The 24,732-nt window shown below is 50.7% G+C and overlaps 2 protein-coding genes across 2 annotated transcripts in view; one reads left to right on the forward strand and one right to left on the reverse strand.

Moving 5' to 3' along the window:
- The window catches only part of MMS19 (MMS19 homolog, cytosolic iron-sulfur assembly component), a 458,727-nt gene that overhangs the window by 242,677 nt on the left and 191,318 nt on the right, over positions 1-24,732 (reverse strand). The window lies entirely within an intron of this gene.
- Positions 9,928-15,123, forward strand: MARVELD1 (MARVEL domain containing 1). Its single transcript, XM_050802950.1, has 2 exons — positions 9,928-12,183; positions 14,171-15,123. The coding sequence occupies exon 1, from the start codon at positions 10,085-10,087 to the stop codon at positions 10,604-10,606; it is 522 nt and encodes a 173-aa protein (XP_050658907.1). The 5' UTR covers positions 9,928-10,084; the 3' UTR covers positions 10,607-12,183; positions 14,171-15,123.

The following is a 24,732-nucleotide window of genomic DNA, read 5'->3' on the forward strand; positions in this document are numbered from 1 at the left end:
TTGAACACTCAGCAGTGTAGGAGTGGTTGAAGTATGGCTGCCGGATTGGCCAAGACTCAGTGATTGTTACAGGTGTATACTCATAAATTACATTTTCAATCTTGTGTACCTAATAAGTTAGGTTGCAGTTCATCCACAAATACGGGCCAGGTGCGGTGACTCACACCAACTATCCCAGCACTTTGGGAGGCCAAGGCGGGCGGATTGCCTGAGGTCAGGAGTTTGAAACCAGCTTGGCCAACATGGTGAAACCCCATCTCTACTAAAAATACAAAAATTAGGCTGGGCACGGTGGCTCATGCCTGTAATCCCAGCACTTTGGGAGGCTGAGGGGATAGGATTGCTTGAGAGCGGGAGTTCAAGACCAGCTTGGGCAATATGGTGGGACCTCATCTCTACAAAAATACAAAAATAAAAACTTAGCCAGGCATGGTGGTGCACACTTGTAGTCCCAGCTACTTGGGAGAGTGAGGCAGGAAGATCTCTTGAGCCCAGGAGTTAGAGGATGCAGTGAGCCGTGTTTGCACCACAGCACACCAGCATGGGTGACAGAACAAGACCCTGTCTCTCTTAAAAAAAAAAGAAAAGAAAAGAAAAAGAAAAAGATGAAGAAAAAAAGAAATTAGTTGGCTCTGGAGGAGGCAGTCCCTCCACTGGTATGCCAGGGCCCAAGGTATCAAAAATACATCTTAAATTACAGAAAGTAAAATAAATGCATTATACAATACAGAAAAACACCAAACAACAACAACAACAACAACAACCCAAACCATGATCACTACACAGGAATTCAGCCAGACCACAGCAGGAGGGGCTTGCTTTTGCTCCACAATGTCAGGACTTCAGCTGGGAAGCCTTGAATGCTGAGGTTGACTTGATAGCTGGAGGGGCTGGAACAACCATTTCTTACCCCTTTGGTGCCTAGCCTGAGGAACCCTGAAGACTAGAACTGTTGACTGGAGTGCTTCGGTGGCTTCTCAATGTGACTAGAAGCATGGTGGCCTCAGAACAGCCAGACTTCTTCCATAGTGGCTCAAGGCTTCAAGTGAATTTTTATTTTGGCAAAGAGGGCAGAAGCTGCATTCATTGCCCTTTTTTTTTTTTTTTTTTTTTGAGACAGTGTCTCACTCTGTCACCCAGGCTGGAGTGCAGTGGTGTGATCTTGGCTCACTGCAACCTCTGCCTCACAAGCTCAAGCGATCCTCCTACCTCAGCCTCCCAAGTAGCTGGGACTACAGGCTCATGCCACCACACCCAGGTAAATTTTTTGTTTTTTGTTTTTTTTTGTATTTTCGGTAGAGATAGGGTTTTGCCATGTTGCCCAGGCTGGTCTCGAACTCCAGCCTGGTCAGGGCGATCTGCCTACCTTGGCCTCCCAAAGTGCTGGGATTATAGACGTGAGCCACCATGCCGAGGTTGCATTGCCTTTTTTGACATGACCTAGAAGAGATATAGTGTTGTTACTGCCATTAGTTACAACTGAGTCATACGCCTGCCCAGATTCAAGAGAAGTGGACATAGACCCAACATCTTGACGGGAAGAGAGTCACAGAATTTCCAGCTATTTCTTTAAAACCCGCTCGCATGGAACCAGGATTCAGATTCTGGCATTTTGGCTGCAGACCCTCCTTGCTTAACTACAGAGTCAATGTAAGGCACAGAAATCTGTTTAAGTTTGCCTAAGAAGTGGGGAGAAAGGTTCTGTAAGCCTAAAGTGTGTTCACAGATGTGAAGTCCAGCTGAATGACCTGGAGCAAGTCACAGGCAGCTGTTTTCTGTCTCTCCCTAAGTCTCGTCTCTGCACATCTGCTTGTGGTAGTTAATTTTATGTGTCAACTTGACTGGGCCATAGGATGCCCAGCTATTTGCTCAAACATGATTCTGGGTGTTTCAGTGAGGGTGTTTGTGGATGAGATTAACATATACTTTGGTAGACTGAAAGCCAATAGCCCTCCCCATGTGGGTGGGGCTCATCTAATCAGTTGAAGGCCTGAATAGAATACAAACCAGCCAGTTTATAGGCTGTCATGTGGGGTAAGGAGGTGATGCAGATAAACACTCAGCACAGAGCATCATCCAACTCCAGCCCAGCCCTCGGGGGCCATCCTCCTACATTAAAGCTCCTGCTGCCGGGCTCAGTGGCTCACACCTGTAAACCCAGCACTTTGGGAGGTCGAGGTGGGTGGATCACATGAGGTCAGGAGCTCGAGACCAGCCTGGCCCACATGGTGAAACTCCATCTCTACTAAAAATACAAAAATGAGCCGGGCATGGTGGCAGGCGCCTATAATCCCAGCTACTCAGGAGGCTGAGGCAGGAGAATCACTTGAACCTGGGAGGTGGAGGTTGCAGTGAACCAGGATCACACCATTACACTCCAGTCTGGGTGACAGAGCGAGATCCTGTCTCAAACAAAACAAAAACCAAACCAAACCAAACCAAAACAAAACAAAAAAAGCTTCTGCTGTGGATAGGATAGGGAGTTAGGGGGCAAATCCCCCATTCCAGGGGCTCCCTAGCATAGCAGGGGCAGACATGGAAATAGCAAACAGAGTCAGGCTCCCAAGTGCAGATCTCAGGGACTGCAGCAACCACACCCACTCTCATGGTCTCTTGCCTGGCCCCACTCACTCTTGGGGCCTCTTGCCCAGCGCTCTACCTCCTAACCCTCCCCACAAAATCAGGACCATTCTCTTTCCTGCCATTCAGGGGCAGTCCTCTGATGTTTTGTCTCCTCCTAGACCAAGGCTGAAGCCTCAGATAAATGCAGTGGTTAAAAGCTCCAATTTGGAATTTCTGTCTCTACTAGCTGTGTGACACTGGATGAGCCACATAACCTCCCTATGTCTTGGGCTCAGGTTCCTCATTTTAAGTTGAGGATTTTTTTGTTTGTTTTGTTTTTGTTTGTTTGTTTTGAGATGGAGTCATGCTCTGTCACCCAGGCTGGAGTGCGGTGGCGTGATCTCAGCTCCCTGCAACCTCCGCCTCCCGGGTTCAAGCAGTTCTCCTGTTTCAGCCTCCCGAGTAGCTGGTACTACAGGCGCATGCCATGACACCTGGCTACTTTTTGTATTTCTAGTAGAGATGGGGTTTCACCATGTTGGCCAGGCTGGTCTCAAACTTCTGACCTCAGGCGATCCACCCGCCTCGACCTCCCAAAGTGCTGGGATTACAGGTGTGAGCCACCGCCCCTGGCCTAAAATGAGGATAGTTTTAACAGCTCCTACTTCACAGGGCTATTGTGGGAAGTAAATGAGACAAATGCAGAGAGCACCTGGTGTAGTGCCTGGAACACAGTAGGTACTCTGCAAATGTTAGTTATTACTGTTGAGCCAGCCCCACTTCTACCCAAAGTGGGACTGTCAGAGCAGTGCTGATTACCCAGTCCGTCCTGGCTCAGGGCGTCCAACCACTCAGATGCGGCCCCACTTTCCCCCAGAGTGTGGTCTTCGGGGGTGTGCACATCCCCGTCATGGGTCCCAGCAAGGGCACCTGCAACACCTCATGGGCAGCCTCTTGATGGCATGGCCTCAGGAGCACCTACCAGAGTTGCCCACAATTACTCAGCCTAAGGGTTCCAGCCTTGCCAGCCAGTGTCCTGGGTGGCTTCACACAAAAATCAGTCTGGGTGGTTTGGGGTCTGGTCCTGGCCGGTGTTCCCTGAGGGGTGAGAGCTGAGTTCTGCCAGAGTCAAATGCCTTCACCAGGTCTGGATCATGAAGGTCAGATCGGATCCGGACCGTGGCCCCTGACCCCTGCTGCTGCAAACAACTGTCCAGAGTCCAGGCTGCCTCACGGCTCAGGCAAACGCCCAGGTACTCTCTGGGGGCTGGATCAACAAGCTCAAGAGCCACCCAGAGTCCCAGCCAGCACCTCCCAGAAGTGACCCCCAGAGGGGACCTCACTGACTACCCCAGTAGCCTCTGTTCCAACAGCCTGGTGAGAGCCATCCTGAGAACAGGCCAGGAGGAGTGAGCCTCTTGGCCCAGAGATGTGAGTATGTGTCCTGCGCGTGGCTCCATGGTGTTCCTGAACAGAGCCCCCTGCCCTACAGCTCCAGGGAGTTTCCTGTTTGGGTGCCATCCTGATGGTGTCACAGAGTATTGTAGTAACACACCATATTGTGTGTCAGGAGACCTAAACCTGACACTCCCATCATTAACCAGCAGTGTGACCTGGGGCAAGTCGCTTCCCCTCTCTGGGCCTCAGTTCCTCCCTCTGTAAAATGAGAAGCCTGAAGCAAATGATCCTTAAGGCCTCTTCCAGCTCAGGCATCTAATGATAGCATACTGCCAGGTACAAAGTAGCTGCTCAGGGAATGTTTATCTAGTAATTTAATCATAAGACTCAAGGCAGGATTCTGCATGTCCTGCCACCCATCTGCTTTCTTGCTTTGCATTTTGCCTCTGCCATTAGCTGATTTGTGTCCGGTGTCAGCCCAGGGCCTGGTACATAATAGATGTTTAAAAAATGTGAGCTGAGTCTATATATGCAGTACTTTTACAGTAGCCTGGAGACAGAACAGGATCTGACTGTGAACCATAAGTGCTGATCACGGGGTCACAGCATGGGCCACACATTTCTTCTTGTTACAAGTTTCTGGCCTTCCTTTCTGGCCAATTGAAAGTCATTGCACTGAAGCTTAGATAATCAACCAAGCAGCACTACCCTGTTCCCTTAACAGTGTAGGCACTGCTTTTCTCACACTGTTCCTTCTGCCTAGAACGCCTGTCAGGGGCTGGGATTTTACTCCACCAATAAGCTAGCCTGGTGTTGTTTCTTAGATGCTGGTAGAAGACACAGGATTCCTCAGACACAGATAAAGCAGCCTGAGCATCCTAGTTATGTCTGTTCCCCTTGTCCTCAACTCTCACAGGAACAACAACAGAGGGGTGCAGGTGGACATTACACCGGCAGTGTTTGTGACACAGCTGAGAAGCACTGAACTTGGGGAACTCACCACTGTTGCCACTGTTGCCACCACCACCTTTTTTTTTTTTTTTTTTTTTGAGGCAGAGTCTCGCTCTGTTGCCCTGGTTGGAGTGCGGTGGCGCGATCTTGACTCACTGCAACCTCTGTCTCCTGGGTTCAAGCGATTCTCAAGCCTCAGCCTCCTGAGTGGCTGGGACTACAGGTGTGTGCTACCACGCCAGGCTAATTTTTGAAATTTTAGTAGAGACGGGGTTTCACCATGTTGGCCAGGCTGGTCTGAAACCCCTGACTTCAGATGATCTGCCTGCCCCAGCCTCCCAAAGTGCTGGGATTACAGGAATGAGCCACCACGCCTGGCCACCATTACCATTTTTATTGTAAGCAAGCCTGCTCTTTGGGAGATGTTCCCTTATCTCTTAAGGTTGCTGGCTGCAGACACGACCCTGAAGAATGGCAGGGGAAAGAGCAACCATGGCCTTGCATCTGTGGCATGCCCAGCGATAACATCCAGCCATGCTCTGGACCCATGGCGGGGTGCCACTCCCAGCAACTCTGGTCTCCTACCTCTGCTGGTTCCATCCGGCCTCCAATGACACCTTGTGCTGAAAGATTCCCCAGCCCTCCCCTCACATACTCTCTCCTTCCCTTTTGTATTTCCTTAAAACCCTCATCTACACCTCTCTTTTGTGTCCACAATGGTCCCTCCCCTACCAGCAGAGTGCAAACGCTTTGAGGGCAGAAGTTGGTCCTTTTCATTCCTGCTTTCCACATCCAGATTGTCTGCAGCTAGCAGGTGCCTAGACCATATTCGTTGAGTTGGGCAGAATCAGAATTTTCCTGCATGTTATGCTTTTTCCAGAGAGTCCGCTGGACCGCCCTGTGGAATGTGAAAACATTCCAGGATTCCAGAGGCTAAAAATATCGCCCCAAAGCCGCTGCAGGCGCTTCCTTGTAAGGGGTGATGTGACTCCAGAGGCTGGAAGTTTATGCTCACCAGGTGGCGCCCTGACCCTCAAATCTCCCAATGCCTTTTTTAGAAACGAAAGATTATGTTCTCTCTCTCTTAAAGTTTGTTCATTTAGGTCCCCCACCCACGTTAATCCCCTGTCACCAGCCCAGCACCCAGATTCAGCTCCCAGCTGCCCATCGGAGTCTCCGCCCTACTCAAGACTGGCATATGGAGGGCACTGAAGATGTCCCCCCAGGGCACAGAGGAATGCTAAGGGATGCTGAGGGGAAAGCCCTGAAACTGGGATCTGAAGACCTAGGTTTGAGTCACGACAATGACACTTACAAGTTGGGTTTCTTTGGGCAAGTCACTTAGCCTTTCCGGGTCCCTGTGAGTGTAGTCAAGAATAAAATGTGGAAATTATATAAATGCACTTTAAATGTGGTATGGAGTCAGCTCCCCTGGGCTGGTGTTTGAGCTGTCACCACCTTCCTGTGAACATAGTCAGCTTCTTCTTCTTCTTCTTTTTTTTTTTTTTTTTGAGATGGAGTCTTGCTCTGTCGCTAGGCTGGAGTGCAATGGTGCTATCTTGACTCACTGCAACCTCTGACTCCCTAGTTCAAGCGATTCTCCTGCCTTAGCCTCCCGAGTAGCTGGGACTATAGGCGCATGCCACCAGGCTGGGCTAATTTTTGAATCTTTAGCAGAGATGGGGTTTCACCATGTTGGCCAGGCTGGTCTCAAACTCCTGACCTCATGATCCACCCACCTTGGCCTCCCAAAGTGCTGGGATTACAGGGGTTAGCCACCACGCCCAGCCATGGTCAGCTTCTTGAACCCTGTAAGCCCCAGTTTCCCCATCAGCAAATCAGAGCGAATAACAATCATTTTATAGCGTTGGTGTAAGGATCAAGTTAAACAACGAATATAAAGTGCTCATCATAGTGCCTAGAATACAGTAAGCATTCAATTAATAAAAATCACATGTATATTGGCCGGGCACGGCGGCTCACGCCTGTAATCCCAGCACTTTGGGAGGCTGAGGTGGGCGGATCATGAGGTCAGGAGATCGAGATCATCCTGGCTAACACGGTGAAACCCCGTCTCTACTGAAAATACAAAAAATTAGCCGGGTGTGGTGGCGGGCGCCTCGGGATGCTGAGGCAGGAAAATGGCCTAAACCCAGGAGGAAGAGCTTACATTGAGCCGAGATCGCGCCACTGCACTCCAGCCTTGGTGACAGAGTGAGGCTCTGTTTCAAAAAAAAAAAAAAAAAAAAAATCACATTTATATTATGAATCACTGGCCCCTAAAACAGTGCCCAGCATTTAATAGGTGCTCAATATCTATTTGCTGGTAACAGGATTTTAGAGATGAGGAAACTGAGGCACAAAGAGCTCAAGCCTACCCTCCCCGTGGGTTCCAGCACTAAGGAGTAGTGAAGCAGTGATGCATAGCCTGGCAGTCTGACTCCAGGGCCTGCACCCGGAGTCTCTACACCCTGCTGTCACACACGGACAGAGGTGTTATACATCACCATTTGTTCATTTAAAATATGCATTCAAGCCTGTAATCCCAGCACTTTGGGAGGCCGAGGCAGGCAGATCATTTGAGGTCAGGAGTTTGAGACCAGCCTGGCCAACATAGCAAAACCCCATCTGTACTAAAAACACAAAAATTAGCCAGGTATGATGGCACATGCCTGTAGTCCCAGCCTGGCAGGAAGCTGAGGCAGAAGAATCACTTTAACCTGGGAGGCTGAGGCAGGAGAATCACTTGAACCTGGGAGGCGGAGGCTGCAGTGAGCTGAGATCCTGCCACTGCACTCCAGCCTGGGTGACAGACTGAGACTCCATCTCAAATGCATGTGTGTGTGTGTGTGTGTGTGTGTGTGTGTGTGTGTGTGTGTGTGTGTGTGTGTGTGTGTGTGTGTGTGTATATATGCATTTAGGCCAGGTGCAGTAGCTCATGCCTATAATCCCAACACTTTAGGAGGCTGAGGAGGGAGGATCATTTGAGCCCCGGAGTTTGAAATCAGCCTGGGCAATATGGCAAGATCTCTCTCTCTCTTTTTTTTTAAATGCATTCAGAGCCTTCTTTAAGTGGGCTGAGTTGACAGTGAGAGGCATTACCTGCTGAGAAGCCACATAGCTTTTCTCTCCCAAGGGGAGCCAGTCTGCTGGAAGAGGACCTGCTCAGCCAGGCCAAAGGCCAGAGGACTCATCTTATGACCGGGAGATGAAGACTAGCTCTGCGGCGTGGGGTCAACTGTAGGTCTGAGGCACGCACAGTCCCCAGGGTAAGAGGGGCCCCCTCAGTTCCACTGCTGCCCCTGCAGCCACTCAGTCATCTGTTCCACATATTTTACTGAGGGTCTCCTACGTGCCAGGCACAGGCAAAGATGGATAAGACATGATATCCAATAGTTATGATGTAGCCAACTCAACACTGCTGCAGAGGGATAGTCCAACTGGGGGCCTAGAAGAGCAGCCTCAGAGGCTGGACCAAAAGGAAGTAGCATTTAAACTGGGCCTTGAAGGATTAATAGGAGTTTTGCTGTCAAGTGGGGTCTGGGAATGCAGGGTATTCTGAGCTTACTTGGGAAACTGGAAAGGATTGGTGGGGTTGGTATGCCAGGTAACAGCATGGGAAAGGGAAGGAAGTGGCCAGCCAGGAAGCTGGAAATTGGTTGGGGACAAATTGTGAAACAGGCCACACAGAAGAGACAGTTTCTGTGCTGCCTCAGTAGGGGAAGCAATGCAATGAATAACCAGGTCTGTCTTTTAGAAAGATGTCATGACCTGGCTTGGTGGTTCATGCCTGCAATCCCAGCACTTTGGGAGCCAAGGGGGACAGATCACTTGAGGTCAGGAGCTCGAGACCAGCCTGACCAACATGGCAAAGCCCTGTCTCTACCAAAAAACATACAAAAATTAGCCGGGTGTGGTGGTACTTGCGACTGTAGTCCCAGCTACTTGGGAGACCGAGGCAGGAGAATCACTTGAGCCTGGGAGGCGGAGGTTGCAGTGAGCAGAGATCGCTCCACTGCCCTGCAACCTGGGTGACAGAATAGGACTCTATCCCACTCGCCCCGACCAAAAAAAGAAAAAGAAAAAGAAACATGCCATGGGCACAAAGGTGCAAGAAGGAGAGAACTACTCGCGGTAGTTATCAGCTTCCTGGTCTTCATTCCTCCTCAGTAAAATGAGCGGAGTTGCGTGTATCTGTGGTTGTTTCGAGGGTTAAATGAGAACGCAGGTAAAGCGGTCGCACGGAATAACAATAATGTAAAGCATCGTTAGCCTCCATCACAAGCAGTTAGGCCTACTAGTTAAGCCCGTGGGCTTTGCTTCCTCTTGGCCCTGGGTTTGTGTCCCGGCCATGTTAGGTAGCGTATTTTGAATCTGGGCAAGACGGGAGGATGGTAAGGAAGGGTTGGATAAAAGAGGGTGTGGACGATAAACTTGTGTCGAGTGGGACGGGTGGCGGTGCCTCTGGTGGGTGATGGATTTTTACTCCCACACGGGGAACTTGGACAGCTTTGGACAGGACAAGGCGGGCCCTGGCAGGAGACTGCCGACGTCCAGGTGACAGTGGATGTCAGTTCAAAACTAGCACTGCTCTCCTCCCGCGCCCAGAAAGAGCCCAGAGGCCCGGGGTGGGCGCTACGGCTGGAGAAAGGGGAAAGGAGGAGGCAGTGCGGGTAGGGGCGGCCCCAGATGTGCAAACTTGGCGCAGCAGCGCACGGGCGGGGAGGGTGGAAGGCCCGCGTCGGGCTGGGAGGTGCGCCCTGCCCTGGCCCGAGGACGAAGGAATCCGAGCTGGGGGCCTGGCGCGGAGGGGAAAGGGGGGCGCCAGGGTGGTGAGCGAGACTGCAAGAGAGATGGCAGGAAGCCGGGAGGAGCGCGCGGGGGAGGAGACCGCGGAGGGGAAGGGGAAGGGGAAGGGAAAGGGGCGGGTGGGAAGGGAAAGGGGCGGGTGGGAAGGGTGGAGAGCAGGAGAGAGAAGGCAAGGAGAGTCGAGGGGAGGAGAGAGGAGAGGAAGGGTGGGGAAAGGAGGAGAGGAAGAGAGGACTAAGAGGGGAGCAAGGCGAGGAGGCCGCGGCGGGCGCAGCGGGCACCTGGGCCGGGCTGCCCCAGCGAGCAAGGCGCCGCCATTCCGCTGCTCGGGGCGCCGCCGCCGCCGCCACCGCGTCCGGGGGCCATGCTCCCGCCGCCACCGCGCCAGCCGCCGCCCCAGGCGCGTGCGGCCCGCGGCGCGGTGCGCCTGCAGCGGCCCTTCCTGCGCAGCCCGCTGGGCGTGTTGCGGCTGCTGCAGCTGCTGGCCGGCGCCGCCTTCTGGATCACTATCGCCACCAGCAAGTACCAGGGCCCCGTGCACTTCGCGCTCTTCGTGTCGGTGCTCTTCTGGCTGCTTACTCTGGGCCTCTACTTCCTCACGCTGCTGGGCAAGCACGAGCTGGTCCCCGTGCTGGGCTCGCGCTGGCTCGTGGTCAACGTGGCGCACGATGTGCTGGCGGCCGCGCTCTACGGCGCCGCGACCGGCATTATGAGTGACCAGATGCAGCGCCACAGCTACTGCAACCTCAAGGATTACCCGCTGCCCTGCGCCTACCACGCCTTCCTGGCGGCCGCCGTCTGCGGCGGCGTCTGCCACGGCCTCTACCTGCTGTCGGCGCTCTACGGCTGCGGGCGTCGCTGCCAGGGCAAGCAGGAGGTGGCGTGAGGCCGCCCGCGCCCGCCGCGGCCCTGATCGGGGCGGGGGACCCCCGGAGACCAGCGCCCCCAGTCCCTCCCCTCGCCGCCGCCCCGCGCGGGTGCGCCCTGGCACCCTCTCCCTGTTTCCACTGTCGCCCGCGCCCAGGGACCCTGACGCGCAGCTCCCGCCCGACGGCAGCGCCGCCGCCGCCCAGAATCCTAGCCACTGCCCAGAATCCCGACAGCCGCGCCGGACGCGCAGTCTCCCGGGACCAGCGCAGGCTGCGATCCGACGGGCGGATGCACACTCGCAGACCAGCCGCTCCGAGGCGAAACCTCGCGGTTCCTCTTCCCTTCCCTGCTGAGACTAAGACGTGGACGGGCGCCGCGTAGATCCGGAGGAGGCTCCCAAATTGGAACCAGGCTTCCGCCTGCCCCCTTCCCTCCCTCCCCGCGGTCGGAAGAGCACCCCCTTCCCCGGCCGCTCTCCCAGCCTCCGGTGCTGTGAAACGCAGGCGCTGGGCCGCGGGCGGAGCTGAGGACAGGCCTTGGCTGGTCGCAGGATGAGCGTTTGGTTTTAGCTGGGGGTTGTGCGGGCATCCTGCGAGGCCCTTCTCAGTCTGTCTCTTGGTGCTTGGTTGTCCTGGGGTGGGGCCCATCCGCCGAGGTGGGGACGGATAGGAGGAGCCGGTGGGCTGTACACATACACTTGTGGAGTCTCCTCGTGCCTCTGCCTACTCCGCCTTTGTCCTTCAGGTTTTTGCAGGCCAGTCCCGAACACACGCTAACTGTCCTGGCCTCTCTGTGACACAAGTTTCTTCCCAGCCTTCCTCACAGGCTTCTGCCGCCCCCCTCATCCTCATCCCCCCTATCTGTTTGCATTAGGAGTCCCACGACCATGGCGGAATGTTAAGGTGAACCCCACCCCTTCTTACAGATGGGGACCCAGAGCCTGCTCTTGGGAACAGCCAGAGTAAGATTAGAACCCAGACTTGCAGTCCAGCGCTGTTTTCATTAAAAGAGTGGGTGAGTCAGGACCCCTGGCTCAGGAGCCGCCTCTCCGAAAAGAGGGTTTCAAGGCCAAATAGGTTTGTCAGCGGTGCTGTCTCCCTTTCCTGGAGATGCTCATTAGCTTATCAAAGACTCTGAGAAGTCCCGCTGTTACAGAAATAATTTAGTTTACTGTATTAACTGCTCCTGGGCCTGGAGCAGTATTCCTACCTTGAGGTTCCATGCATCCCTGTGCTGTACGGGCTCTCATTCATGCCTAAGGGCCCAACCCATTGGCTGTGTTCTGTTTGAAGATTTGGGGAGCGCCTTCTCTTTCTTCCCCAGGGAATTTCTCTAGCAGAGGGAGGGGACCCACCCCATGGAGGAAGGAGATTGCTGCCCCTAGCCAGAGACCCGAACTGGGAAATATGAACATTCCTTTACATTGTTGGAGAAATGAAGCCAAAGTTGTTCAGATGGTTTTCCCAGTCTAAAGGAAAGTCACCTGCAAGAGATCCTGGCACTGACCTGAAGCAGCTGGCAGGGTGGATCTCCCTTACCAAAGAGAAGAACCACTCTCTGACGCTGGGGTGACCTGCTGGCTGGGCCTGTAAGGTAAGACGCTTCTTGGTTTTCTGGAAGGGGTCATGGGCATTTGAATAAAAAGCACAGAGCCTACTCCTTTTCCAAAAGTTAAAGGGTTTTTATTCAGAGCAAGTTGGAGAGGTGACAGTAATAACCACAGTATCTATGGAGTTGTGAAGATTCAATCTTTTCGCTAAAATCCTTCAATGGTCTGCGCTTTTATTTTTTCTTTCTTTTTTGTTTTGTTTTTGAGGCAGTCTTATTGTGTCACCCACACGAGTGCAGTGGTGTGATTGTGGCTCACTGCAGACCTCCCAGACTCAAGCGATCCTCTCATCTCAGCCTCCCAGGTAGCTGGGACTACAGGCACGTGACACCAAGCCTGGCTAATTTGTAAATTTTTGTAGAGACAGGGCCCCATTATATTTTGTATACTGGTCTTGAACTCCTGGGCTCAAGAGATCCTCCTGTCTCAGCCTCCCAGAGTGTTGGGATTACAGGTGTGAGCCACTGTGCCTGGCCCTGCTGTTTGAAAAGGCTCAACCTTCTCTGGATTAGAAACTAGAAGAGGGGAGGCCATGTGTTTTCGTGAGCTTGTTTTTAAAGTTTAGGTGCACAGGTGTTAGATTTCTCTGTGGAGGTTGCAAAGGTGTAGTTTTAGGGTGTGTGAAGCATGAATGTAATTCTAGATATGTTGCCGTCAGAGCACCTGTGTAGCTCTACTATGTGGCTGGCACATCTCGAAGCATTTTACATGTGTCCATTGATTCTCTCAATAACCCTATTGAGGTGGGTTCTAATGTCATTTCCATATTCCGAATGAGGAAAATGAGTCCCAGAGAGGTTAAATACCTTGCCCAAGGTCTCCCAGCTAATGAGTGGTAGAGGTAGGATTTGAACCCTGGCAGCCTGGCCTCTTCATGACCAGGCTATACTCTATATAGTAGGGTATCAATACATGTTAGATACATGTGAATGTATCTGGTTTTTAATTAACATGTAATGTACATGTTAATATAGCTGTTTTTTAAATTGTGGCAAAATATACTTAAAATTTACCATCTTAACAATTTTTAAGTGTATAGTTCAGTGGCATTAAGAACATTCACAGCGAGGCACAGTGGCTCATGTCTGTAATCCCAGCACTTTGGGGACGCTGAGGCTTGAGACTAGTCTTGGCAACATAGCAAGATCGTGTTTCTACAACAAGTTTTTAAAAATTAGCTGAGTGTGGTGGTGTGTGCCTGTGATTCCAGCTGCTTAGGAGGCTGAGGGTGGGGATCGTTTGAGCCCAAGAGGTCGAGGCTGCGGTGAGCCGTGTTGGTGCCACTGTACTCCATCCTGGGTGACAGCGAGACCCTGTCTCAAAAAGAACATTCATATTGTTATGCAGCCATCACCACCACCACCACCATCTATCTTCAGAACTTTTCTCATCTTGTAAAACTGAAACTCTGTACCCAGTAAAATCGTGGGGTTTTTTTGTTTGTTTTTTGTTTTTTTTTTTGTGTGTGTGTGTGTGTGAGACGGAGTCTTGCTGTCACCCAGGCTGGAGTCCAATGGCGTGATCTCAGTTCACTGCAACCTTCGCCTCCCGGGTTCAAGCCATTCTCCTGCCTCAGCCTCCTAAGTAGCTGGGACTACAGGCGCGGGCCAACACACCCAGCTAATTTTTGTATTTTTAGTAGAAACAGAGTTTCACCATGTTGGCTAGGCTGGTCTTGAACTCCTGACCTCAAGTGATCCACCCACCTCAGCCTTCCAAAGTGCTCAGATTACAGGCGTGAGCCACTGCACCCGGCCAAATTGTGGTTGTTTTTTTCTCTTCTCTGGGAAATTCTAGAACACTGATCCCAAAGTCCCCCAACTCCTTCAATGTCTCAGTTAGGCCAGGTCCCACTGCCAAGCTCCAGGAAGGGTAATGTTCCCTCAGCCCCAAGTGCTGATGCGGTGAGAACCTGGGGTGAGACACTTGGGGTGCCTTGGAAGCCCATTGACTTTGGCTCTCCTGTTGCAGGTTTCCATGTTGCTGAGGCCATGGAGATTCCCAGAGCTGGTCACATCAACCACTTTCAGGGCCCGCTGCCCTGGGCTGGCAACACCATTCTGGCCTGGGCCTGCAGAAACTTTCAGAGTCTTCACTGGCAGTAGGGGGAGATGGGGAGAGGAATGACCTCTGCCCAGCAGCTTCCTTTCCACACCATTCAATGGAAGAGCCCAGATGGGTGAAGACTGATTTTGCCTTAACTCAAGAGAATTCCTGTTCTCCTTGTGCTATGATTTGGACACAAGATTCTGGACACCTGGAACTTAGCTGTGTACTCTTGTACCCTAAACAATGGGTTTGAGTTCCAGCCTTTATTCTTTTTTTCATTTTTCAGATCACCATCTAAGTTACATCTTTAGCTCAGGTCCATCCTTCTCAAGATCTCCTTCTTAGCCCCCAGTCCCTGGTGCTGTCTGTGGTCAGATGACCTTACTCAGGAGCAGATATCTCCTTGGCCGCCATGGAGCCTCATCCATCCACACGTGCCTGTAGCATTCCAGAGCTCACTGCTCTTCTAGATGTGCCTTCCCGCTTGGCTTCCAGCGGCTTGTGCTCCCTCTGTCTGCCAGGTATGAGAAGGACGCGTAAGACCGCCCACATTCACCCTCCCTCAAGGCCCTGTGCCATAGGGGTGGCCCCTGACCTGCCCCCAGAACTTTTGGATACTGGAGGCAGTTGCATAGGCCTCTCTCTCTGGGTACCAGGACTCAGTCCAGCCCAAGACCACTCTGGGCAGCTCCCATCCCAGTCTAGGGCCATTTGCAGACCCAGGAAAGGATTTCTACAGTGTTCTATAAAAGCCAAAAGGGAGAGTGGATTTGGGAAGAGTGAGGGTGGTTGGGGAGGGGGGACGGATGTGCCTCATTGTTGAGTGGTGATTACAAATATGCTTTTCTGGATAAAGTTTGGTTGTTTGCTCTTGGCGTGTGTGTCTTCCGTCCTGGTCTTCTGCAGTATCCCTCCGTGTGAGGTCCTCCCATTCTGTCTCATTGTGCCTCACGCCCTGCTGCTGGCCTCTTTTCTGCCTCTCTGGCTTCCTCTTTCCTTCTAGGAAGGAAAGAGAGTGAGTTCACAGATGTCCGGTGCAATTAGGAGCCTGGACCAGGGGTTGCCTGAGGACAGAAACCAGAGGGAAGAAAACTGCCTGTGTCCCTGATGGAGGCTGGAGGAAATTCCAGAGGCTTTTGTCCCTGCTCTCAATGGGCGCTCTGTTACAGAGCTCCACTGCCTCTCATTCTGGGCGCAGAAAGACCGTGGTTGTGGAGCTACAGTGTCCTGTTCTAGTCCAACCCCATCGCTTTACAGAAGGGGAAACGAAGTCCAGGGCATGGTGGCAACCTGCCTGATGCTACATAGCTGACGAGGGGCAGAACTGGGGTCTCCTGTAGCCCAGGCCCTGTTTTTTTCCCTGCATACCACTGTGGCCTGCTCTGGTGTTGCCGCCTGGGCCACACCCCACCTGCCTTTGCCCCGATTCCCCTCAGATTCTTTGCCCAGCCAGCTGCTGGCTACTGACGGATGCCCTGGAAAGGATGTGAGGGCAGAGTTAAAAGGCTTCCTCCCGGGCTCCTCCTCCCTGTGCCCCGGGCGTGAAATCTGCAGCCAGGAAACAGTAATACTTTTTTCAAAACTCACCTGGAACACTCCTCCTCCCTGTGCCCTGGGCGTGACATCTGCAGCCAGGAAACAGGAAGATTTCAAAACTCACCTGGAACAGCTCCAGGCTGGGATCTGATGCCACATGTGTGCACCACACCCACTCTTTTCCAAAGAACCATTCCAGTCCCTGTGCACACAAACATACACACAGGCACACACGCTGTCTTCATAATTTGGTTTGTGACTGGACAGTGGGTGGAGGAAAACACCATCAGCTGCCAAGGCCCCTCCCTTACTCCCCTCTTCCCTCTCCTGTCTGTTTGTGAATTTCAGGCAAAGTAAAAAGTGGCTCTGCTTTCCACAAAGGCTGGTAAGCCCCTGCTCTACTCTATTTTAGTGGTGGAGCGTTTTGCGGTTTAAAATGTGCTTCTCCCTGCATTACCCTATTTGATCTTCCCTGTAGTCTTTTGTTTTTTTGAGATGGAGTCTCGCTCTGTCACTCAAGCTGTAATGCAATGGTATGTTCTCAGTTCACTGCAACCTGTATCTCCCAGGTTCAAGCAATTCTGCCTCTGCCTTCCAAGTAGCTGGGACTACAGGCGTGCACCACCATGTCCCACCAATTTTTGTATTTTTAGTACAGACAGGGTTTCACTATGTTAGCCAGGCTGGTCTCAAATTCCTGACCTCACATGATCCACCCGCCGCAGTCTCCCAAAGTGCTATAATTACAGGTGTGAGCTACGGCACCAGTCCCTTCCCAGTAGTCTTATAGGTTGGCATTGTTGCCCCCCACATCTCCTACCCCATTCAATAGAGGAAATGGAGCCCAGAGAATGGAAAGGCCTTATCCATGGTCACACAGCTGGCTAGCGACAGGGCAGGGACTAGAAGGCAGAGGTTTCTTTAAGCGCTGTGGTCCTTTGGCAGGCTCTAAAGCTTATGGGGAGTTTAGTTTTTCTTCCAGGAGACCAGGTGTTTAGGAATGGCCTAATCTGGCATTTCCTGCTTAGTGCACTTTGAAGTAAGACACTGCTTCTCAGACATAATGAGCTCCTTTGAGTGGGAAACCTCAGGGTTTATGTCTATTACTTTTCCTGCTTTTCTAGGGATAGAGGTGGGGTGGTCAGCGGTAAAAAGCGAGAATAAATGAATATTTTCAGTGATCAAAGGAAAAAGCAGGAATATGAGACAGAAAAGTTTGGTTAGCATGATTTATTTACGTGTTTCTTGTTTGGTCACAATAGTTATTTGTAAAATAAAATAGCAATATATATCCATAAAAATATAATACCAATATACACCATCAAAAAATGTAAGCAGTATAGATGTGTAAAAAGTAAAAAGAGAAGCTGGGCCAGGTGCAGTGGCTCATGCCTGTAATCCCCAACAGTTTGGGAGACTGAGGTGGGCAGATCACTTAAGCTCAGGAGTTCGAGACCAGCCTGGGCAACGTGGCAAACCCTGTCTCTACAAAAAATATGAAAAAAAATCAGCTGGGCATGGTGGCGTGTGCCTGTGGTCGCAGCTATTCAGGAGGCTGATGTGGGAGGATCTCTTGAGGCTGGGAGGTTGAGGCTGTAGTGAGCCATGATTGTGCCACTGCACTCCCACCTGTGCAACAGAGTGAGACCCTCAAAACAATAACAAAAAAGACAAAAAGTAAAAAGAGGCTGGGCGTGGTGGCTCATGCTCTGGGAGGCCGAGGTGGGTGGATCACTTGAGTTCAGGAGTTCGAGACCAGCCTGAGCAACATGGTGAAACCCTGCCTCCACCAAAAAATACAAAAATTAGTTGGGCATGGGGGCATGTGCCTGTAGTCCCCAGCTACTTGGGAGGCTGTGGCAGGAGAATTGTTTGAACTCGGGAGGCAGAGGTTGCAGTGAGCTGAGATCATGCCACTGTACTCTAGCCTGGGTAACAGAGTGAAACTCAGTGTCAAAAAAAAAAGAAAAAAGTAAAAAGAAGTCATTTGACCATCCTAATCTCCTTTTTTTTTTTTTTGACATGGAGTCTTACCCTGTTGCCCAGGCTGGAGTGCAGTGGCGCAATCTTGGCCCACTGCAAGCTCCGCCTCCTGGGTTCATGCCATTCTCCTGCCTCAGCCTCTTGAGTAGCTGGGACTACAGGCGCCTGCCACCACGCCCGGATAATTTTTTGTATTTTTAGTAGAGACGGGGTTTCACTGCATTAACCAGGCTGGTCTCAAACTCCTGACCTTATGATCCGCCTGCCTTGGCCTCCCAAAGTGCTGGGATTACAGGCATGAGCTACCATGCCCGGCCTTGACCATCCTAATCTCATACACTAGAGAAAAATCATTGTGTTTTGTTGTTTTGTTTTGTTTTGTTTCAAGACAGAGTCTTACTCTGTCGCCTAGGCTGGAGTACAGTGGCATGATCTTGGTTCACTGCAACCTCCATCTCCCAGGTTCAGGTGATTCTAGTGCCTCAGCCTCCCGAGTAGTTGAGATTACAGGTGTGTGCCACCACAACCAGCTAATTTTTGTATTTTTAGTAGAGACAGGGTTTCAACATGTTGGCCAGGCTGGTCTCAAACTCCTGATCTCAGGTGGTCCATCCACCAAAATTATTGTTAACTATTAACTCTCCTTCCTCTTTTTTCTTTTTGAGACAAGGTTTTCCTCAGTTGTGCAGGTTGGAATGCAGTGGTGTGATCACGACTCACTGTAGCCTTGACCTCCTGGACTCAGGTGATCCTCCCACCTCAGCCTTCCAAGTGGCTGGGACTACAGACACATGCCACCACACGCAGCAAATTTTAATTTTATTTATTTATTTTAGTAGAGACAGGGTTGTACCCTGTTGCCTAGGCTGGTCTTGAAGTCCTAGACTCAAACAATCCGCCGACATCGGCCTCCCAAAGTGTTGGGATTACAGGCATGAGCAACCTCCCCGGACCGCTCTAGTTTTTATAACTAATCAAACATTTATGGATGTGCACGCGTGCGCACACACACACAGACTCTTGTACAACTTGCTTTTTTAAATGTAACAATAATATAGTTCTAACTCTGTATGTCCATAGAAACAGTAGTCAGGGACTGCAAGAATTCTATGGGCTTTCTGGAGCCTTTATAACTTTCTTACACTGGTTAACTTTGTTAGTCCCTTGGCTGTTCCCTATAGAGATCTTAATAAAACCCGTAAAAGGAGGTGGGTCTTTTTCTAGCGACGAGGAAACCGATAGTAGGGAAAAGTGGTTCCCCAGGCCTGTGCCGTTTTTAACTCCTATCCTGCCAAGAGTAGCAAGGATGGGAGAAGCCCTGGAGTGGCTGCATCCTACTCCACAGCCAGTGCTGGGGACAGCAGCCTCAGGGACTAGGGTTAGTGGGGGCAGCTGGAAAGAAATGAGGAGGACCTGAGACTTTCTGGGCCCCGTGGGGCAAAGTATGCTGGGGAGGTGGTCAGAACCCAAGAAGACCACTTGGACATGCCCGGCAGGAGGTCTATGGGACCCACCCAGGCCAGCCTCAACAGCCTGTGGAAATTCCTGACTGGTTTCTAATCTTAAGGCCCTTCTAGGCCGGGCGCGGTGGCTCAAGCCTGTAATCCCAGTACTTTGGGAGGCTGAGACGGGCGGATCACGAGGTCAGGAGATCGAGACCATCCTGGCTAACATGGTGAAACCCCATCTACTAAAAAATACAAAAAACTAGCCGGGCGAGGTGGCGGGCGCCTGTAGTCCCACTACTCGGGAGGCTGAGGCAGGAGAATGGCATGAACCCGGGAGGCGGAGCTTGCAGTGAGCTGAGATCCGGCCACTGCACTCCAGCCCGGGCGACAGAGCGAGACTCTGTCTCAAAGAAAAAAAAAAAAAAAAAAAAAGGCCCTTCTGCCCTCCCTAATCCATAGACTCATGGCCTCATTCCTTTTTTTTTTTTTTTTTTTTTTTTGAGACCAAGTCTCACTCTGTCACCCAGGCTGGAGTGCAGTGGCACAATCTTGGCTCATTGCAACATCTGCCTCCTGGGTTCAAGCGATTCTCCTGCCTCAGCCTCCTGAGTAGCTGGGATTATAGGCGCGTGCCACCACGCCCAGCTAATTTTTGAATTTTTAGTAGAGATGGGGTTTTACCCTGTTGGCCAGGCTGGTCTCGAACTCCTGGCCTCAGGTGGTCACCCAGCTCGGCCTCCCAAAGTGCTGGGATTACAGGAATGAGCCGCCGCACCTGGCACCTTGGGATCTGGTAGGCACCAAGGCTGTGCCATTCCTTCCCCAGCACGCATGGGGACAGGAAGCTGCTGGAGGCCGGAGGCTGACCCTCCAGGCTTCATACTTGCCTGTCCCTCAGCCATCTCCAGGATGCCTGAAGGGAGCGCCCTGACACGTAGTTGTGAAGCACTTCTGAGTCAAGGCTGGGAAGAGGGAGAAAGGGAACTAGCTTTAGGAAGGATCTACCATGAGCCAAGAACATAATGGGTGCCTTATATAACATCTCTTATCCTCTCATTCCCACGAAGTAGCAAATACCCCCATTGAAGAGTCGTGGAAACAGGCTCACAGGAGTAGGATGATGTGCCCTGGCACTTGACTATGTAGTGACTGAAACAAGATTCAAACTCAGGTCTGTGCCACCGTGCCACCATGCCACCATGCTGCTTCAAGGATTTCCCAGCAGACAGGCTTTTTCCCAGCCATCCAAATACTTCATCCAAACTTCATCCGAGTTTTGAAATATTTACATCTTGAGCTAATGCAGGAAAGAAAGACAAAAGAACAGGCCAGGAGGCCGGGCGTGGTGCCTCACGCCTGTAATCCCAGCACTTTGGGAGGCTGAGGCAGGTGGATCAATTGAGGTCAGGAATTCGACACCAGCCTGGCCAACATGGTGAAACCCCGTCTCTACTACACATACACACACACACACACACACACACACACACACACACACACAATTGGCTGGGTATGGTGGCAGGCATCTGTAATCCTAGCTACTCAGGAGGCCGAGGCAGGAGAATTGCTTGAACCCGGGAGCCAGAGGTTGCAGTGAGATGAGATCATGCCACTGCACTCCAGTCTGGGCGACAGAGCGAGACTCTGTCTCAAAACAAAACAAACAAACAAACAAAAAAACCAAAAAAAAACTAGGTGGGGCATGGTGGCTCACACCTGTAATCCCAACACTTGAGGAGGCCAAGGCAGGGGGATTGCTTGAGCTCAGGATTTCGAGACCAGCCTGAGCAACATAGCAAGAATCCATCTCTATAAAAAATAAAAAAAAATTAGCTGGGCATGGTGGCACGCAGCAGTAGTCCCAGCTACATGGGTGGCTGAAGTGAGAGGATTGAGCCCAGGAGGTTGAGGCTGTAGTTAGCTATGAGTGCACCAGTGCACAGCCTGGGCGACAGAGCAAGACCCTGTATATATTTTTAAAAAGTTATTACAAATCTGAATTATGTCACTTCTCTCTTCCCAGGTTATAATGAAGTTACCTAGTTACCTTTAGATATAAACAGCTTGCTGTGCTGAGGTCACTCTCCCATTCCCTGGAGACCGTCCCTCTGTCTGCAGGATGTGAGAAGGGTATATCAGAGTGCCTCCCAGCCCCTCCTCCCTGTTGTGGCCCTGTGCCAGAGGTGTGAACACCTGACCTGACTCTGAACTCTGGATACTAAAGCCTCTGCCTCTTGCAATCTTGTCCTGTACTCTGTTCTATCTCCTTTTGTGTCTCCCAGGCAGTTAGCATGACTCATTCTAATTTTTGGGTGAGCTCAGGCTATGACATCAGAGGTGAGCTCTATCTCTTATTAGTTGTTCAGTCTTAGGCAATTTATGAAACCTCTTTGCCTCTCAGCTTCCTCACTTAGTAAACAGGGATAATGGCCGGGCGCGGTGGCTCAAGCCTGTAATCCCAGCACTTTGGGAGGCCGAGACGGGCGGATCACGAGGCCAGGAGATCGAGACCATCCTGGCTAACACAGTGAAACCCCGTCTCTACTAAAAAAATACAAAAAACTAGCCGGGCGAGGTGGCGGGCGCCTATAGTCCCAGCTACTCGGGAGGCTGAGGCAGGAGAATGACGTAAACCCGGGAGGCGGAGCTTGCAGTGAGCTGAGATCCGGCCACTGTACTCCAGCCCGGGCGACAGAGTGAGACTCCGTCTCAAAAAAAAAAAAAAAAAAAAAAAAAAAAAAAAAAAGTAAACGGGGATAATACTGGTACCTACCTCACTGGGCTGTTGAAAGACCTTCATGAGATGAGGCGTGCCTGGCAATTTCGTCAGTGCAATTCAGCCCTCAGCAGTATGTTTGTTGGGAGGATTTCATAAGATACACGTAAAATGCTGGGCTCAACGCCTGACCCAGTCATAGTTAGTGCTCATAAATGTGAATTCCCTCCTGCCCCATTCCACTCTGGGTCTCCCTGCACCTAAGGAATGATAATCTCACCAGCCTAGGCTGATCCTTCTTTCTCATTGGTGTTTACTGTTCTTTCTTGAGTTCTTTCTTGTGGTTTTTTTTTTTTTTTTTTTTTTGAGATGGAGTTTCACTCTTGTCACCCAGGCTGGAGTGCAATGGAGTGATCTCAGCTCACTGCCATTATGGAGGCTAAGGCAGGAGGATCACTTGAGCCCAGGAGTTTGAGGTTGCAGTGAGCTATGACTATGCCACTGTGCTCCAGCAAGACCCTGTCTCAAAAAAAAAAAAAAAAGAAAAAAAAGAGAAAGAAAACATATTCATAATGTCCAAAAGCTTCCCTGTGCTCTTCGTACTCCCTCTTCTTTCCTTCCCATCTCCCCTACCCCAGGTAACCACTGATCTACTATGATTATAGAATTCTAGAATTTTATATAATGTATAGTATGTATTCCTTTTGGGAGAGGGTGGTATCTGGCTTCTTTCACTCAGCTTAATTATTTTGAGATTCATTCATGATGTTGCAGTAACAGTAGTTCATTTTCATTGCTGAGTGAATATATAGATATAATTTGTTTAGCCTGTTGTATTGTTTCAAATTTTTGGTTATTGCAAATATAGCTGCTTTGAATGTTCATGTGCACGTCTTTGTGTGGACACATATGCTTTAATTTCCCTTGGGTACATAGCTATCAGTGGAATGGCTCCTCTGTGTGGTAGGCTTATTGTTTTTATTATTTAAAAATTGTCGGCCGGGCGCAGTGGCTCAAGCCTGTAATCCCAGCACTTTGGGAGGCCGAGACGGGTGGATCACGAGGTCAGGAGATCGAAACCATCCTGGCTAACACGGTGAAACCCTGTCTCTATTAAGAAATACAAAAAACTAGCCGGGTGAGGTGGCGGGCGCCTGTAGTCCCAGCTATTCGGGAGGCTGAGGCCGGAGAATGGCGTGAACCCGGGAGGCGGAGCTTGCAGTGAGCTGAGATCCGGCCACTGCACTCCAGCCTGGGCCACAGAGCGAGACTCCGTCTCAAAAAAAAAAAAAAAAAAAAAAAAATGTCTATATTCCAGATGAAATGTGTGTGTGTGTGTGTGTGTGTGTGTGTCTGTGTGTGTTCTTGCTTGGCATTTGTACCAGAGGGGGTGATTCTGGACTCACAGACTAAATTAGGAAGTTTTTCATACTGTTCTATGCTCTGGAATACTTTAACTGTATCATTTTAAAAAATGGGTTCTGGCTGGCACAGTAGCTCATGCCAGGAATCCCAACACTTTGGGAGGCCAAGGGAGGCAAATCACCGGAGGTCAGGAGTTTGAGACCAGCCTGGTCAACAAGTGTTCAATAAATACATCTTTATGTATTTATTTACTAGACCAACAAGTTTAGTAGAGACCAACCCCGCCTCTCCAAAACAGAAAAATTCGCTGGGCATGGTGGCGGGCACCTGTAATCCAGCTACTCAGGAGGCTGAGACAGGAGAACTGCTTGAACCCAGGAGGCAGAGGTTGCATTCAGCCGAGATTGTACCACTGCACTCCAGCCTGGGCGACAGAGACAGACTCTGCCTCAAAAAAAAAAAAAAAGGTTTGATAAAATTTGTCTATGAAATAATCTGGGCCTGATGCCTTTTGGGTTTCACATTTTTATTTTTATTTTTAATTCTTTCAATTTTGTAAACGGTAGTTGGTGTATTCAGGTTTTTGGTGGTCACGTACTGCTCTCCCATGGGTGATATATGTATTCAGGTTGTCTGTCCCACTAGGCTGTAAGCTTTTCAGGAAATAATTCCAAGCTCTTGATCTCTATAATCCCATGAAAGGCACATGATACATAGTCATTGGTGGAATGAATAAATGCTGATGGCTAGCTGCTATAACAAATACACCTTAGCATTTCAGCAGCTTCATATAATGAAAATCTATTTGTTATTCACATACAAATCAATTTCTTCCTCACATAATTGTCCACTGTGGCTACTCTGAGGCAGAGGGAGACACTCCACCATAGGGTGAGTCAAGGACCCAGGCTCCTTCCACCCTGTGGCTCGGCCATCCGCTCTGCATGGAGCTCGCAGGTGAGGGAGGAGAGGCAGGAAAAGGTTTCTACCTCGATCTAGAAGTAACACTCAGAGCTCCCACTCACCTCCTTGGGAGTAACAGGACCTGCTCTATAAGCAGAGGAGGCTAGGAAATGTAGTCCCTGGCCAGGCAGCTGCTGCTTAGCAACAACTCTATATCATGGTAGGGGGCACAGGACTTTTTGGTGGACAGTTAATTGTCTCTTTCAAGGGTGGCACAAGGTTTTATTGCTGAGGTTTTCATTGCCTTGCTCTGTGAGACTCTGTTAGTGCCAGTGTTTGATGAATGGTTGTTTTCATAGCTGCCAAGAGCTGTTGAGTAAGAATGTAACTGCAGACAGTCATTTCCTTGCTGTGTTTGTCCAACAACCACTGTCTCACAGCTGGAAAACTCATTACTCATGAGTACTTCTTTCCCAGGTACAAGAACATAAAGATGTATTTATTGAACTTTTTAGGGCAATGACACTTCACTG

This window comes from Macaca thibetana, chromosome 9 (assembly GCF_024542745.1).
Source record: "Macaca thibetana thibetana isolate TM-01 chromosome 9, ASM2454274v1, whole genome shotgun sequence".
Lineage (NCBI taxonomy): Eukaryota > Metazoa > Chordata > Mammalia > Primates > Cercopithecidae > Macaca > Macaca thibetana.